The sequence below is a fragment of the Lactuca virosa genome, chromosome 5, assembly GCF_052849685.1.
Source record: "Lactuca virosa cultivar CGN04683 chromosome 5, Lactuca_virosa_CGN04683_v6, whole genome shotgun sequence".
NCBI lineage: Eukaryota > Viridiplantae > Streptophyta > Magnoliopsida > Asterales > Asteraceae > Lactuca > Lactuca virosa.
The window spans coordinates 225,141,745-225,158,778 of record NC_136430.1 but is presented as its reverse complement, the minus strand read 5'-3'; the positions used below and the strand labels follow the sequence as shown (position 1 = coordinate 225,158,778).

Below are 17,034 nucleotides of genomic sequence, written 5' to 3'. Positions count from 1 at the left end.
GTGTATGATGTGCAGCTACCGCGCCGGCTCCTTCCCCTTTGAAGAAGAGGTACCTGAAACAAAACTGAAAACCGTAAGCACAAAGCTTAGTGAGCTCCCCATAATACCACATACCATACACATATAATGAACAGCTAGGAGATACGGGCCTCGCCTACACGCCGCTAGCTGGGAGATACGGGCCTCGCCCACACTCCACTATCTGGGAGATACGGGCCTCGCCCACACTCCACTATCTGGGAGATACGGGCCTCGCCCACACTCCACTATCTCTGAGATACGGGCCTCGCCCACACTCCACTATCTGGGAGATACGGGCCTCGCCCACACTCCACTATCTCTGAGATACGGGCCTCGCCCACACTCAGCTACTAAACCATAACATACAAGTATCACACAGACAACGAGTATAAACAATTCTATCGTACAAGCATATATCATAATCAAGCTCAACTATGAGATACGGGCTCTGCCCACACTCCAATACTAACGTATCATCTATACGGGCCGGCCTTGGTGCCTTAGACCCGTTCCTACTGGAAGGAAACTCACCTCAAACGAATAGCTGCTGATAATCTGTGCGGGGGAATCTCTGACTGCTGCTGCTCCGGAAATCCTCCGGCTATATTCCCCACAAAACACTTAATCAGAATCTGGTATCTACCCTTTAGGGTAAAATGACTATTTTACCCCAGACCAAGTCCAAGTCAAAGTCAAAGTTAAAGTCAACTTCCGATTGACCCGACTCGCCGAGTTGGGTCGTCAACTCGTCGAGTCCCTACCTCTTCAACTGTCCTCCTCTACGTTCCTACTCGTCGAGTTTAGCGATGACTTGACGAGTTCTCCTTCTAACACAACCTCAGATGAACCTTCATCCGACTCGCCGAGCGGTATGAACACTCGTCGAGCCCGTCTTCATCCTAAGAAAACGTCCTGTCCTCGACTCGCCGAGTTGTATGAACAACTCGTCGAGTTCATCTTCAAGGGTTGGGAGATTGCCTTGGACTCGCCGAGTCTGTTCTAGCACTCGTCGAGTCCCATGAACTCCAGGTCTAAAATGAAGTCCAATGCATTGGGTCACTCTTTCTGTCCTGCTACAACCCTACTAACACCCAACTGAGTTCTTTTGACCCTCAACAGATATGGGACTCAAAGCCTTGGACTCGTCGAGTCCCAAGAACGGACTCGCCGAGTTGGTCACGTCCACACCCTAAATCCTCGATTTCTAATGTACAACTCATGACCAAAAGATAGATCTAGGCTCCAACAATCGTTCTAGCACGTAAAGTTACAAACTTTACGTGCATGCATGGGACTTTGAGTCCAAAAGGTCCCAAAACAAGCTCTTGGGTTGCATGGAGTCTTCCTTGGGTGGAAAAGCACCCACTTTCTGCCTTGTGACCCCTCAAAGGACCTAGATCCGAAGCCTTGTCCCCAACCATGCTTGCATTCATGGTTGACTACCTAAAATGGCTTATAAAAGCCCTAAATATCCACAAAATGGGATCTAGCAAATGAACAAGCAAGTTAGCAACTTTATACCTTCTGAGGACTGAAAATGAAGCACAAACTCGAACCCCTCTGGTCTCCTCTTGTTTCCTCAAGCTCTTCTCCTTCCTTCTTAAGACCACAAACACCAAAATCCACCAAAATGACTTAGATTGCTTCAACAACGGCTAGGGTTTTCTATAGAGGGTTTCTGGGAGCATAAGGGACGATGGAGGCTGTATAAGGTTGTTTAAATAGGGTGCAAACCCTCAGTTTAGGGTTTTGTCCAGACAGAGTCTACTCGTCGAGTCCGGGACTCGACTCGACGAGTCCATCACTTAAATCCCGCGTCTCATCCCGCTTCTACTCGGCGAGTTGGGCCTTCAACTCGCCGAGTCCCAGGCCAAAAATGCAAAATTACTAAAATAACATACATACCAGGAAGCGGGTGCTACATACACTACCTGTCATGCATATATGAGTGTACCTAGTTTTCCCTGACATATCTATTTGGGGCACACTTAGCTACCAAATGGGCATATCTTGATCCAAGGGGGCACATCTTGCTCTAAGGGGGTACATCTAACATTAGTAGCACATCAACAACAAGGTAGCGCATCTTGAAAGACTAGAAGCACATCCTCTACAAGGTGACACATCTGTAAATACATCAACAGTAAAGTAACACATCCTAGAAGACTACGAGCCTATCCTCCACGAGGGGACACATCCTGGAAGACTATGAATGCATCCTTGAAGGTTCTAGCACATCTTCAGGATGTTCCACCCCACATCAGAATGTTATAGCCTACATCAGAATGCTCCACCACATTCAGAATGCTCCATAGTGTTTCCGGATGCTCCATTTTGATCCCAAAAGCTCACGTCACATTTAACGAAACGAAATAACTTAAACGAAAATTTGATTAGCTAAATCCACATGGTGTACTAATATTTAGATCTCAATTTTCCCTGACATCTAGATAGATATTATGAAAAAAGTCTAGATCAACGAGAAAAACTCAAGTTCTCGTCAACTACCGAGAATTCCATAGGAAAAAATAGATGATTAGTGATTACTCTTAACAATCGGGTTTTAAGTAATTTGTATTTCTTGCTTTCATTTTATTTATTCTTCATGCTAATATATATTATGTTCGAAAGTATTTTCCATCTCTCGCTCGCAAATATTTCTTGCAATTTCCAACACCAATAACAATTATGTTATTTCGAAAATATTCTTTGCATTTTCGAACACTAATCAAACACAAGACTCTTATTTATACTGACATTTTCAGCAGTATTCTTTTTTCTTTTCGAAAACATTCAATGTATTTTCGAATTACTTTACAGAAATGATGGTTCATAGTTCCAAAGTTTCGAAAACCTTAGTTAAATGTTGATATATTTAAAAAAAATACTATCTCTCACACATATGATCGACCTAAGGTCAATAGCTCTTTAAATTGATATATTTAAAAAAAAATACTATCTCTCACACATATGGTCGACCTAAGGTCAATAGCTCTTTAAATCGTGAAAAGTGAAAACCTCAGTTAAATGTGGATATATATATATATTTTTTAAAATAATTACTATCTTTGATACATTTGGTTGACCTAAGCTCAATAGATCTTTAATCATATAATTTGTGAAGGGAACATCCAATGGAGATTGGAGAGGGTGTAGTAGGTTAAAAGAAGAAATTTGACAAGTGGTACTTAATGGATGAGTTTATGCATACGTATTACGTAACACCTAGAAATTCTTTCAATGTCATCTCCCTTTTTCAAATATCCCCTCCCTCCCACCCCACTCCACAAATTCAACAACTTTTCATCAATCAATCAAATTCCCAAATCTCACAATTCATCCATTAACAAAGTCAAGGGAGTTGAATTTGTTACCGCGTTTGAACAACGTTCGAACTACATAGAAATTTCTGCTCATTGATGACATGCAATTACTCAAACTCTGACTAGATCCGACTAGATTTTGTGGGTTTTTGATTTTATTATATAATTCTAAGCTTGGTGATCTCAGCAGATACAACAATGGTGGCCGAGCCTTGGTTAGTTAAAATTGGAAGCCATGTGAGTTCCAATCTCAAGCATGCCCTCCTCTTAGAACCCTCTTCCAAAAAGTCCACCAGAAACAAGCAAGAAATTCAAAGCAAAACACCGGAAACAATCGGAATTCTCTCGTTTGAGGTTGCCAATGTGATGTCAAAAACCGTTCGACTCCACAAATCTCTAACCAATTCAGAGATATCCAAGTTGAAAACCCAAATTCTCTTCTCCGATGGCGTCAAAGCCCTAGTCTCCTCCGACGAGACCTACCTTTTAGACCTCGCGCTTTCGGAGAAGCTAGAAGAATTAAATTTCATCGCCGGCGTCGTCTCCAGGCTCGGCATGAAGTGCACAATCCCTCAGCTTCAAGGATTTCAACATGTTTACAGAGATATAGTCAGTGCAGCCATGGATGTTACGGAATTAGGGTTCCTGGTGAAGGATATGGACGCAATGATGCGAAAATTCGAGCGCTTTGTTAATTCCACAACCACTCTCTACGGAGAAATGGAGGTCTTGAACGAATTAGAGATTACAACGAAAAAGTTCCAACAAAACCAGCACGAAGAAAGCAGAAAAGTCTTCGAGCAGAAATTGATTTGGCAGATCCAAGATGTGCGCCACCTGAAGAACGTTTCACTATGGAATCAAACTTACGATAAAGTCGTCGAGATGCTAGCAAGAACTGTATGTACTCTTTACGCTCGAATCTTTTCAGTTTTCAATGATTCAATTTCCCGAAGAGAGATGTTCTCATCTAGCAACACGTTAAATTCATCTAGAAGTTCTGCTCAAAACTCGAATCAAATTAGCGGTTCTTGTAGTTCGAGCTTAGTGGAGAAGAAGATAGTTAGTGTCAAGCCACAGATTCAAACAAAAAAAGGGGAAACGAATCTTTTCAAAGCCGAAGACTTCAATTTTGCTTGTGGATTGGGACCAAGGAGATTGTTCATGGAATGTTTAACCATGAACACTTCAAAATTACACGATTTCAACGATGGGTCTGTATCTATTCCAATAACTGATGATCAAAGCAGCCATGTTTCTGGTTCTTGTAGCGTTTCAAGTAGCTTAAAGAAAGAGATTACGAATCTTCAGGGGTGTAATGGTAATTTGATAAAAACTCATAAAACTGTTCCACAGATCAAATTAATGGTGAAACCACCTCCCAACACCATCGGAGGCTCTGCTTTAGCATTACATTATGCCAACATTATCATCGTGATTGAGAAATTACTTCACTACCCTCATTTAGTTGGAGAAGAAGCTAGACATGATCTATATCAAATGTTACCAAAAAGTTTAAGATTAGTTTTAAAGAGAAATTTGAAGTCCTTTTCAAGAAATTTAGCGATTTATGATGCTCCTCTTGCACACGATTGGAAAGACAGGCTTGATGGGATACTATCATGGCTAGCACCCATGGCACACAACATGATTAGGTGGCAAACTGAGAGAAACTTTGAACAACAACACATCTTGTCAAGATCAAATGTTCTTCTTTTGCAAACTTTATATTTTGCAGATCGAGAAAAGACAGAGAATGCCATTTGTGAGCTTCTTGTGGGGTTGAATTATATTTGTCGATATGAACATCAACAAAACGCGTTATTGGATTGTGCAAGTAGTTTTGATTTTGATGATTGCACGGATTGGCAATTGCATTAATGAGATCTTTATTGGTTTTTCATGGTGATGAATTTTGTTTCTTTGTTTTGCTTTCTCTAATGAAAGATTACAGATATGTAATGGGCCACTGTGTATCTGATTTAGATCTTGCATGTGGGCCAGTTCAAGGGTTACTAGAAAAAAAAAGATAGATGATAGACGTTGTGCAACATAATGTGAATAAAAAGATTTTGGGCTTGTAGATGTTTGTAATTATCTTTGTTTTGAATCATATGGTTTGGCCTTCAAAGTACATACCGTAAACTTAATCAAAAAGTTCGTGTTCTTTTAATGTAAATTGTGTTATAATCTATTGTTTGGCCAAATTTTTGTTCAATTTAGCTAAAAAAAATTGATCTTGAAAACACGGTGTGGTGATATGAGGTTGTTTTTGTCGTTCATTTCGATTCTTGAACTTGTTTTTGTGAACATGGTTACTTTACCCTAAGGGTGGCATTCAGGGTTCGAGTCTTAGCAGTCATAGTGTGAGAGGTTTTAATCCAATGTGGACTGAGCTCTTACGTGAGGTAGCAGTCACAGTGTGGGTGTTTCAGTTTCGTTATGAAATTGGGCTCCCTGTGAGCACTAAGTTGACAGTCAGTCACCGTCATCTAGCAGACTGTTGTGTATCTGATTTACATATCACAGTATGCTCAAATGTGTACTTGATTTACATGTGTATCTGATATACATGTCATGTGATGCTTTTGAGAGACCGTGTGAGCCAGCTCAAAGTTGTGATTTTGGAGATACATATTTCTTTGTACCTTTGAAGTCTTGAACCGTACCATTATTTTTAGGACCACCCATGATGCATGCAAGAAAAGTTACTAATTACTATTGACTGTGATGTGGGGCCCACATGGTGTGACCATGGTGATTATGGTGTTGGTGTGGCTGCAACTTCTATGAGATTGAGAGCATGCGTATATGAATGTTGGGTAAAGCCTGCTCAAAAGTTTTTAAAAGAAGCTTCTGTTGAAAGGCTCCCACTTTGTTTCTTCTGTCATTTTGTGTTTTCCTCACTCCCAAGCTTGTAATATTCATTGCACAAGTTCACTTTTCTTAATCTTATCATCAACGAAACTTATATAATTAAGTCGTGATGATCGGATGGAGGGTGGTTTATGGATGATATAATTCTATTGTTAATCTGTTTTTGTTCATATACAAGTCTAGTTTTCTAGTTTTTTCTTAATTTTGTTGTTTCTTTGATTACATTAATCTTGTAATTATTTTAGACTTTTTTTTTATGCAAGACTGGATGGAATGAATAATTGATGTTTTTGTTTCATGAGATGTATTGCATCGTTTTAGGTGAAGTTTGTCGGTTTTGAATGATACAAGTACATTTGTACATGTGAATTTGATGATACATATTTTTTTAATATGAAGATGTGTTCTTGAATTAAAGTATTAAGTGCTTCTCTTTTGAAATATATACTGTAAATGGGTTTCATTGTTGTATGAAACAAATACAAGTTTGTTTTAGTTGTATGATAAAAAAAATAGGTCTGTTGTAGTTGCACAGTATTGAAACTTTTTATATGTACTTCTGTAATATTTGTTGTGTTGGGATTTTGATTTTTGTGATTTGATAAAATATGAGTGAATTATGTTGATTATAGTTTAATATTATATTAAAATAGTTCTTAAAAAGTTTTGAAACTATCAGTTACAAAAACAAAAAGGTAATTTGCTTATATTATAATTTGGGTAGGTGGGATTTGGTGGACAGTGAACATGTTTATGGCCATATTGTCAAAAATTAAAAATTAAAAATATTTAAAAACTAAAAATATATATTTATTTACATTTAAAAAAAATAAAAAATAAAAATCACTTGTCCATATATAATAATTCTTTAAATTCTAACATAATGTATATAAAATATTACTCATAAAAATATATTAGGACTAAAATATTATATATATGCAATATTTTAGTAAAATATTACATATGATATATTTTTACGGGTAATATTTTAAACAAGTGATATTACAATATGTAGAATACTATATATTTTTCATTTTTTGTTTCATATAAAAAAATTGAAATAAATTTTTTTGAAGTATAAATATTCTTTTTTCATTTTTTTAAAATCTTTTTGACGCCCAAAAATATGAAGCCATAAATGCATATCCTTTGTCTCATAAAATTTCTTTACTATCAAATGAACATTTACTTCTATAATTATTTATACTTTATTTTTATAAATTTTTTTTATAAAACATAATATTTGCATGAATAAAAGTGACAATTCATTCAACATAAATGCAAATATTGATAGATTTACAAAACAAAGATTCCATAAAAAGGTGGATTTCAATTGCACAGTAAATCGTACAAACCAAAGAAAATGATTCAAAATCCTTTGATAGATCCAAATCTAACAAAAATATCATCAAAGGTAGTGATGATTTAGAATTTTGTGTAAGCTTAAAGACACTAATATTTTTTAGGGAAGATGCGACAAGTTTTTATTAATATCATGATATTAGAGGCGGATCCATAATATGTCGACATGTTAAAGGTTAAAAAACAAAAAAGAACTAAATTATATTTTTTTTAGGATAGAGTCAAAAATAGTTTTAAATACCGGTAACAAAAAAATGTTCTATTAAAAGAAAAATGTTAAATTACGTCCAATAATTAAGGGTGTTCCTAATGCGTTATGTGTTGTTTAAAGTCAAAACTTTAAAGCGCATTGCATAGAGGGTTTAACAAAATCATTTTAAATCTTGATCTAAACTTTGTTATGTGGTGTGCCTCGACTTGGACATTTAAAAAAAAAAATACTTGTTTTGATTTCCAATTCGTTTATTCCAAACAAAAACTATATGACATACTCTAGTTATTAATTAAGAAAACAACAGTAATATAAATTGTCTAAAACAACAACTAAAATTTTTCTAAAATAGCAGAAAATTGATCAAATAAATTGAACGGCAGCACTATTGCTATCGAGGAAAATAAAATAACATATACTAAAGAATGACTACTAAATATAAAGAGATTTAAAAAAAAAAATGGTGTGGTCGAGGTCTAGAGGATTTGAATATGACTATTGAGTTTAACAAAAAATGAATAAAGAATATGGCTTTTCTTTTTATTTTGTAAATTCTGTGAAAGCTCAAAACCCTATTGAGTTGAACAAATAATGAAAAAAGAATTATAGGTTTTTTCGTTTAAACTTTGTAAATCATCCGAAAGCCCAAGGCCCAAACTCGTCGAGGGCCTATTTTGAATAAATAAAAAGTTCCTTCATTTATAGAAAATTAACCGAATCGTGCCCACTCTCTACTCTCTATTAAGGCTTTACTTGATGTTTATTAACCCACTTATTTTTTTTTAAGTTTTTTTAGTTTATTATACTTTATTATTTGAAGAAATCAAATATTTTTTTTTCTTTCTATTTATTTTCCTACTTGTATGTGTCAAAATCTAAAAATCAGAGTACCATTCTTATAAAAATTTGCGAAATTTGTTCCCAGAAAAACATGATAAATGTGTTATCAAACCATTTTCGAATAAATGTATTTCATTTCTTTTAAAACTTGGGATGTCATCATCAATACAGAAACATAAGCATAAACAGACATTACATTCATTTACTCTAGTGATATACATCTCCTTAATCTCTCAGTGTAAAGTAGCTTCGTATCGACACCTATGATATAAATAAACTTGAGTGAGTCAGGTTGGGAAACCTGGTGAGTACATAGGGATTTCAATCCCATAATGTTATATCATATATATATATATATATATATATATATATATATATATATATATATATATATATATATATATATATATATATATATATATATATGTGTGTGTGTGTGTGTGTGTGTGTTTTAGAACTCACAATATATACAATTTCACCTTATACAAACAACTCTTACCCCCACCCCGTCAATCCTCACAACGACACTATCCATACTCTCGAACCTTAAAATTTACCTCTTTACTTAATCCATACTCCCGGATCTAATCCATGCTCTCGGATCAATAATTGTGCCCATTCCATACTCTCAGACTGGGGACATTTTTCTATGTCTAAATTCATACTCCCGGATTAATGACAAATAACTATGTCCTATCCATACACTCGGACTAAGGACAAATGACCATGTCTAATCCATGCTCCTGGATCAATGGCATATTTTAAAGTTCTATTCTCCGTATATATCTCACTCATACTCATAAGAAGATACTACCCAATATTCCTCATAATTAATTTAGGTTTACTCTTTATCCTAAATCATCATATATTATTAGGTATGTTCTTTAACACGTATTTCAGGGAACATCAAATAATTCGCACATAAACATATATATAATACTTCAATCAATACGTGTATTAAAATCATGTTCATGAAAGGACTATGCAATCACTTGTTAAAGTGATGTTTCCACACTCGGGCAGCGCTTCGCTTCTAACAATTCTATTTTCCTTCGACGAAACCTAGCATTATTATCGCTAAGTTTTAGTCTAATCTTTATTGCAACTAATTATTAGTCTTGATTCATCATTAACTCAAAGTCTACTTTCATAATCTATCAAGTAAGGAACAACCAGGTAGGATCATATCGGAGGTAGGGTCCGTTTGGTATACGAAGTATACTCTTTGGAAATCCCACTTTAAACACCTTACTAAATCACAGCCTAGACATCATCCCCGTAAGTAGATCAATCAGTATAACGACTTGGAATCACTGATAAATCTTGTTTATAAGTTCATAATAACGATAAAGAACTTAAACATAAGTTATACGTAAAGTAGGGTAAGCATAACTCACTTACCGGGGGGTTTGGTTAGGAACCGGGCTCTGCGGGGACGGAACTTCTGAGCCGAAATTTCTTCTTCTCGGAGCCTTCTTGCGCTCTGGGACTCGCCTCTAGCACTTAGAAGTTGTTAGGGTTTGGGAGGGAGAGATTGGGAGTGTTGAGAGAGAAAGAAGGGTGAAGGTGTGAAGAAAATGGATGATTTCCGCCTCTATTTATAGGCTGTCTGGGCCAATTCACGTCGTGGACTTAAAATCCACATCGTGGCCATGCGTAGGCACCAAGGCTTTGCCTGGTGCTGACACGTGGCGCTGGGCGCAGGTAAAATAGCCAATTTTAAAAAATTCATAACTTTCGCATACGAGCTTTGTTTTCGACGTTCTTTATATCCACGTATAGGTATTGACAAGATCGACAACTCTCATTTTGATTTCGTCGGCTAATTCTCGACCGATTTTAAATTTAAAAGTATGAGAAGATTACATTGTTAAATGACCGTGTAAAATTCATAACTTCTACATACGGACTCCGTTTTCGTCTGTCTTGTTATCGTTGAGATCCTATTAATGAGATCTTCATTTCTCATTTAGGTTGCGTCGGCCAAAAATCAATCGATCTAAAATTCGAATTCTGGGTTGGACGTTCTTTTTATCGTTGCACTGATATGTTAAATCTTAGAAAAATCATAACTTCCTCATACGAAGTCAGATTTGGACGTTCTTTTTATGTACGCTCTCGGTCTAACATATACTATGACTTTCGTTTAGATCCCTAAGGCTAAAAGTATTTTATCGCAAACTCACTTTTTAAGTCACACAGCGTCGTGCCGGTTTTGCCGTAAAACTTCGACAGATCATAACTTCTTCGTTATAACTCAGATTTCAGCGTTCTTTATATGTACAGAACCCTTGTGACATATATATATCTTAGTCAAGTTTATTCCTTCTAAATAATATTCTATTAAAAAGTCATTTTTTGACGCTTATTGTCTATAAATTGACTAGCCTGAATCTACGCGCGTTACAATTATCTCCCCCTTAGGATGATTACGTCCCAGAATCATCAACAAAACAGGGCTTGTATAATGACTCCATATGTTATCTCTTCATCCTAGGTAATAATCGTAACTTCTATGTTCCTTCGAATGAGTATCTAACTCCTGGACTTCTTGACTGGAGGCGGTGCTCAATCTTGCACCCGCTCTTTATCCTATGTTGGACTTCCAATCGTAACCTTCGAGTTACAAAATCGATCCTGATTGGAGAGTCCTACTTCTTCTTAAACAGACTTATCTTAAGAGAAGTTATTTGATTACCACAATAGACCGATGGGTCATGTTGTAATGACCTCTCATCGTATGATGCAACGCTTAGACTCAGGCCTTTTAGAGTCAAATTATAGAACAGAATATACATTCCTTCATGTTCTAATGTGATATAATCATATTCTAGCATGTAGCACTTCTAGCTACAAGCTTCTTACCTTAACAACGGTTGCGATACTTCTATTGATCGCTTTGATTATCTTTCACTTCAATCGTTTGGCTTAAGTCGGATGCTGCATCGATCTTGGTAACATACTCATCTTAGTCGGACTCGATTTGATATAACCACTAGGGTCGGATTAACAATCATCTTCTTAGTCATTACCAAAACGATGGTAACGACATACTTGAACAAAACGGAATTAATTACTAGCTTCTTGGTAACCTTGTGCCTTTCCCTGATCTAAGCGTGGGTCTTGTGCTTCCAGTAGTATAGGCCTCTACTACCATTCACACCTACTCATACTCGTCCCAAGTATTGTCTTGTAGTCCTCCAAGTCACCATACAAGAATTTCACATAATCATTTAACACATCAGATAACATAATAAAGCTTTATATTATTTCTTGAAACGATTACATAACGTTCAAGTTTAACCTATATTATGCCTCTAATAGGCTTCACCACATGTCACTATGGCTACTTCATATCTTGATCTTTAGATATGAAGTCCTCATCCTTGATTCCTCGCATTGTCATCTGCTTCGTCGAGGATCATTTGGAATGCTCTTGCCTTCGGCTTCGGCGGTACATTTGGCTTTGTTGCTCCTTCCCTATTTGGGCAGTCTTGCTTGAAGTGTCCTTCTCCACCACACTTAAAGCAGACTTCTCTCTGGGTTGTGCATACGTGGGCATAGTGACCAGTCCTCCCGCATTTGAAGCAGGTCACCACTTTAGGACATCTCCCGGTGTGTTTCCTTTTGTATTTGTCGCACCACCTTTCTTCATTAATATCCCCATACCTCTTTTTGTTGGGGTCAGACTTTAGGAACCTATCTTTATTTTCGGATCTTGAGGATCCCTCAAACTTCCTCTTCTCGCCTACCTCAGCTCTTTCCAAACCCATTTCCGTAAGTTGGATCTCCACATTCTTGGCTACTCTAACGACAAAGTAGTTGCCATTTTTACTGTTGCACCAACGTCTGCTGGCAATCCATTAGCAAACATATTTATCTTGGAGAGTTCAATAGGCACCAAATAGGGGAATAGCTTCATCCTTTCGGTGAATGTAGTGGCATACTCATCAACACTCATCTTCCCTTTCTTCAGGTTTTGAAACTCGTTATTTAGGTCTATCAGATCTATCTCTAAGCAGTACTGCATTTTCAACTACTCCATGAATGCTTCCCAAGACATTCACATGCCTTCTCCTCGTGGCATTGTATCTGCCAACAACTTCCACCAACTTAACACTCAGGTCTTTAGTTGTCTGATTGCAAAGGCGGTCTTTTGCTTATCGCTGCAGTTGCAGCTCTCGAATACCATTTCCATCTCGGAGATCCAGTCCATGATCTCTACAGGCTTCGGGCTTCCAGAAAGACTTGATGGCTTAGCACCCAAGAAGTTCTTATACATGCGCCCATCCCTGTCAGTCCTTTTGTCTGGGTCATTCCTCTTAACCATTCGGGGTTCAATTTGACTCACAGTCTGACTATAGTTCCCTTCATCAGATTGCTCAATGTTCATATCGGGTTGTTCAACAGGCATAGTAGGCTCGTCCCTATTATGTTGAAGTAAACACCTTGTTTCCTCCATCTGACGAGCCAACATCATTTGGATCATCGCTTGCACTCCTGCCATCGTGATTAGCTCAGGTGCAGCTGCTACTTCTGGTGCATGCTCAATCACAGGCCGTTGATTTATGTTTCCATTCTCGTTTCCGCTTCGGGTTCTTGTCATTTCGATCTATACACCAAATCAGACGTTCGGTGTGTAACGACAAGAATTAATATAGGAAAGATTTTATTTACGCTCGACATGTAAATCTCCTTATCACTCCGAAAAGTTACATGCCAGTTCTAATACTATAATTAAACGTTTAGAAATCTGAACACATAAAATTTCTAGATCCGGTCGGCAAGAAACCATAGATCCGATCATATAATACATATCATAAATCTTTTAAATCATAAAAGCATTTTAGACATATTTCCTAAAACAAGCTAGTGCTTGTGTCTATTTAGGTGTATTACCTAAGTTATATTAGACATACTCAACTCAAAATCATTACTTAACATTCTATGTTTAAGTCTAGAAATTTTCTAAAATTCCTAGTTCGCTTAAACTAATGCTCTGATACCAACTGTGAAACCACCGTTTTCACGGCCAGAAAAACACCGATTTGTTTATGCCTTATTTAAAAATCAGAGTACCCTTCATATAAAATGTTGCGGGATTTGTTCCCAGAAAAACATGATAAATATGTTATCAAAACATTTCCGAAGAAATGTATTTCATTTCTTTTAAAACTTTGGGATGTCATAGTCAATACTGAAACATAAGCATAAACAGACCTTACATTCATTTACTCTAGTGATCTACATCTCCTTGATCTCTCGGTGTAAAGTAGCTTCGTATCGACACTTGTGATACAAATAAACTTGAGTGGGTCAAGTTGGAAAACCTGGTGAGTACATAGGGATTTCAATCCCATAATGTTATATCATATATATATATATATATATATATATATATATATATATATATATATATATATATATATATATATATATATATATATATATATATATATGTAACGCCCCGATTCTCGAATACCAATTTATGGTTATGAATTCAAGATCTACTCGACGAGTTGGTTGCCTGACTCGTCGAGTAGCAGTGGGTTTGGGCCACGTGTTAAGTGACCAACTCGCCGAGTCGGCGGCGGGACTCGACGAGTCGGTGCTGGGAAGAGAAAACCCTAATTTTAGGGTTTGCACCCTATTTAAAGGATCTTATGTCCTTACCCCAGCCTCTTTGTTACCCTTGAGAGTCAGTAAACCCTAAAATCGTGTGAGCTTCCATTGTTGTAGAGATTTGAGCTTTGGAGGAGGAATATAGAGAAGGAAGCTTGTAGATCAAGAGGCTAGCATCAAAGAATCCTTGTAGATCCGGAATCTACTTCATTTTGGGCACGTTTCTGAGGTAACAAGATGTTAACTTGAGCTTTTCCCTTTTAGATCTATTCATGGTTAAGGTTTTGGGGGCTTTTTAGCTTGATTGGGATCCATTTCGGGTGTAGGGACTAGATCTGAGGTTGCAACTTCAGATCTAGGCTGGTTCTGGTCCATGGAAGCATAAAGCATCAGCCTTTGTGCATGTATAAGGGCATTCTTGTCTTGAACCTTCTTTCTAGCTTGTGTTGAGCATATATTGCCTTGCATGCACGTAAAGTTGGAAACTTTACGTGTGAAACTAGCCCTAGGAGTCCAGATCTATGAGTTGGAAGCAGTGAGATGGTCTGAAATCGTCTGAATAGGGATGACTTAAGTAGACTCGGCGAGTCTGTTCTTGCACTCGACGAGTCGGGTCGCAAACCCTAACCCATCTGATTATGATGCGGATCAGTGACTTGAGTGGATTCAGTGAGTTGGACAGGCTAGGACTCGAATTGAAGGGCTCGACGAGTCTTGGGGTGACTCGACGAGTCGAGTCGCGAATTGTGGGGTTTCTGAGTTCATGGACTCGGCGAGTCACTAGGTTGACTCAGCGAGTAGGGTCAACTAGGAAGGTTGACTTTGACCAGGACTTTGACTTTGACCAAGAGTTGATCAGTTTGACTTCCAAGGGTATTCTGGTAAATTGGGCACTTATAGATATGGTTTCATCAAGTGTTAGGTGGTAGAGTTCGTGGCCGTGAGCAGAAGATTTGATCTTACCTCTTCAGTTCAGCATTTCAAGGTGAGTTATCCTCACTATACTCAAGGGTCTAAGGCACCAAGGCCGGACCTTTGATTTGTTATTTGGGATAGTTACTATTGCGATATGTTAGCTCGACATCCTGGTAGATAGGATGGTTATATGTTTGTATGATCGGTTAGATCTGTATCCTGTGAGAGCGGATGTGTTTATGCTTAGTGGCCTATAGTGGTCTGACTGTCTGGATGCTGGTAGGAGATTACCTGCTATATGTGCACATGCTTGTTATGGTAGTGGAGGGTATTCCATCCCGAGGATGATAGGGCCCTAGTATGTTGTCTGGTAGACTGTTATATGATTATCTGATATAGGTGCACATGTTTGATTGGTTATGTGGGCAATCCAACCCGATGGTTGTGGGCCGAGAGTATTCCATCCCGAGGATGATTGGACTCATAATAGGTGGGCATTCCAACCCGATGGTTGAGGGCCTGGGGTATTCCATCCTGATGGATGATTGGACCCATAGTAGTTATTATATGTGTAGGAGTGTGGGCATTCCAACCCGATGGTTGTGGGCCGAGAGTATTCCATCCCGAGGATGATTGGACTCATAGTAGGTGGGCATTCCAACCCGATGGTTGAGGGCCTGGGGTATTCCATCCTGATGGATGATTGGGCCCATAGTAGTTGTTGTATGTATAGGGGTGTGGTCATTCCAACCCGATGGTTATGGGCCGAGAGTATTCCATCCCGAGGATGATTGGACTCGTAGTATGTTGGCATTCCAACCTGATGGTTGAGGGCCTGGGGTATTCCAACCCGATGGTTGATTGGATCCATAGTATGTTGTTCATTGCTGTATGTGTATGGTTATGTGTGTATGGGTATTTTGGGGGTAACTCACTAAGCCTTCGAGCTTACATTTATCGATTATTGTTTCAGGTACATCAGGAGATCGTGGCAAGGCAAAGGCGTGATCGTACCGCTCCTCATTTTTATGATGTTGTTTCTAGGATACTCTGATAATAAACTATTTGGAAACCTTTTTGTAATAACTAATGGAACTTGGGTTGTTTTTGAAAGTTTAAATTGGTTTTAAATTTTTGGGCGTTACAAGTTGGTATCAGAGCCTTGGTTTGAGTGAATTGGAGGAACATGTGTGTGAATCCAGTCTCAAATCAAGGAAAGGTTTTCAAAATGATTTCTAAAATGGTTTTCAAAATAAGTAAATGAGGATGCAGGATGCAGGATGTACGATCAGCCGGAGCCAGTAAGTAGACCCCAAAATACCATACAAGTTATTTGATATTATGTGATATGTTAGAACAGCATGCTAGTAATAAGATAGGGATCCCCAGGAATCGTATGATAGAATTGCCTGATCTTTGATGCCTTATATTATGTAGAGTACCTCATTGATTGTCTTATGACTCTTTCGTGTGTGAACTAACTATTGGATGAATACTCCAAGTCACATGCTACAGGGGTTAAATGGTCTTAGGGTAAGGGATTTGGTCCTGCTGCGCAGCTCTTGTCTGAGTCCAACCGTTGTGGGATTAAATCTTTTAGTCTAAGATTGTTTAAGCCGTGCGACATGTGATTGTATTCATGCAATAGTTAACTGGCACCAATGGAGGGTCGTGTGGCAGTTGGTGGATGGGTGGGTAGTGAGAGGCCAGGAGGCCAGTTATGAGATATTTAGCATTCCTCTAGGAGTGAGGATTTATCGCTCGCTATGTATATGTATATGTAGGGTGTTGTGGTGATACTTGAGACAAATATGGGTAGGTGTGGAAGGTAGTATGAGCCCGTACTACTGAAAGCACAGGATC

The 17,034-nt window shown here is 37.9% G+C and overlaps 1 protein-coding gene across 1 annotated transcript; it reads left to right on the top strand.

Annotated features, from left to right (window-relative positions):
- The first annotated feature begins 3,279 nt into the window (after nucleotides 1-3,279).
- Nucleotides 3,280-5,478, top strand: LOC145116059 (protein PSK SIMULATOR 1-like). The gene has a single exon (XM_079052424.1). The coding sequence runs from the start codon at nucleotides 3,543-3,545 to the stop codon at nucleotides 5,223-5,225; it is 1,683 nt and encodes a 560-aa protein (XP_078908550.1). The 5' UTR covers nucleotides 3,280-3,542; the 3' UTR covers nucleotides 5,226-5,478.
- The last annotated feature ends 11,556 nt before the right edge of the window (nucleotides 5,479-17,034 follow it).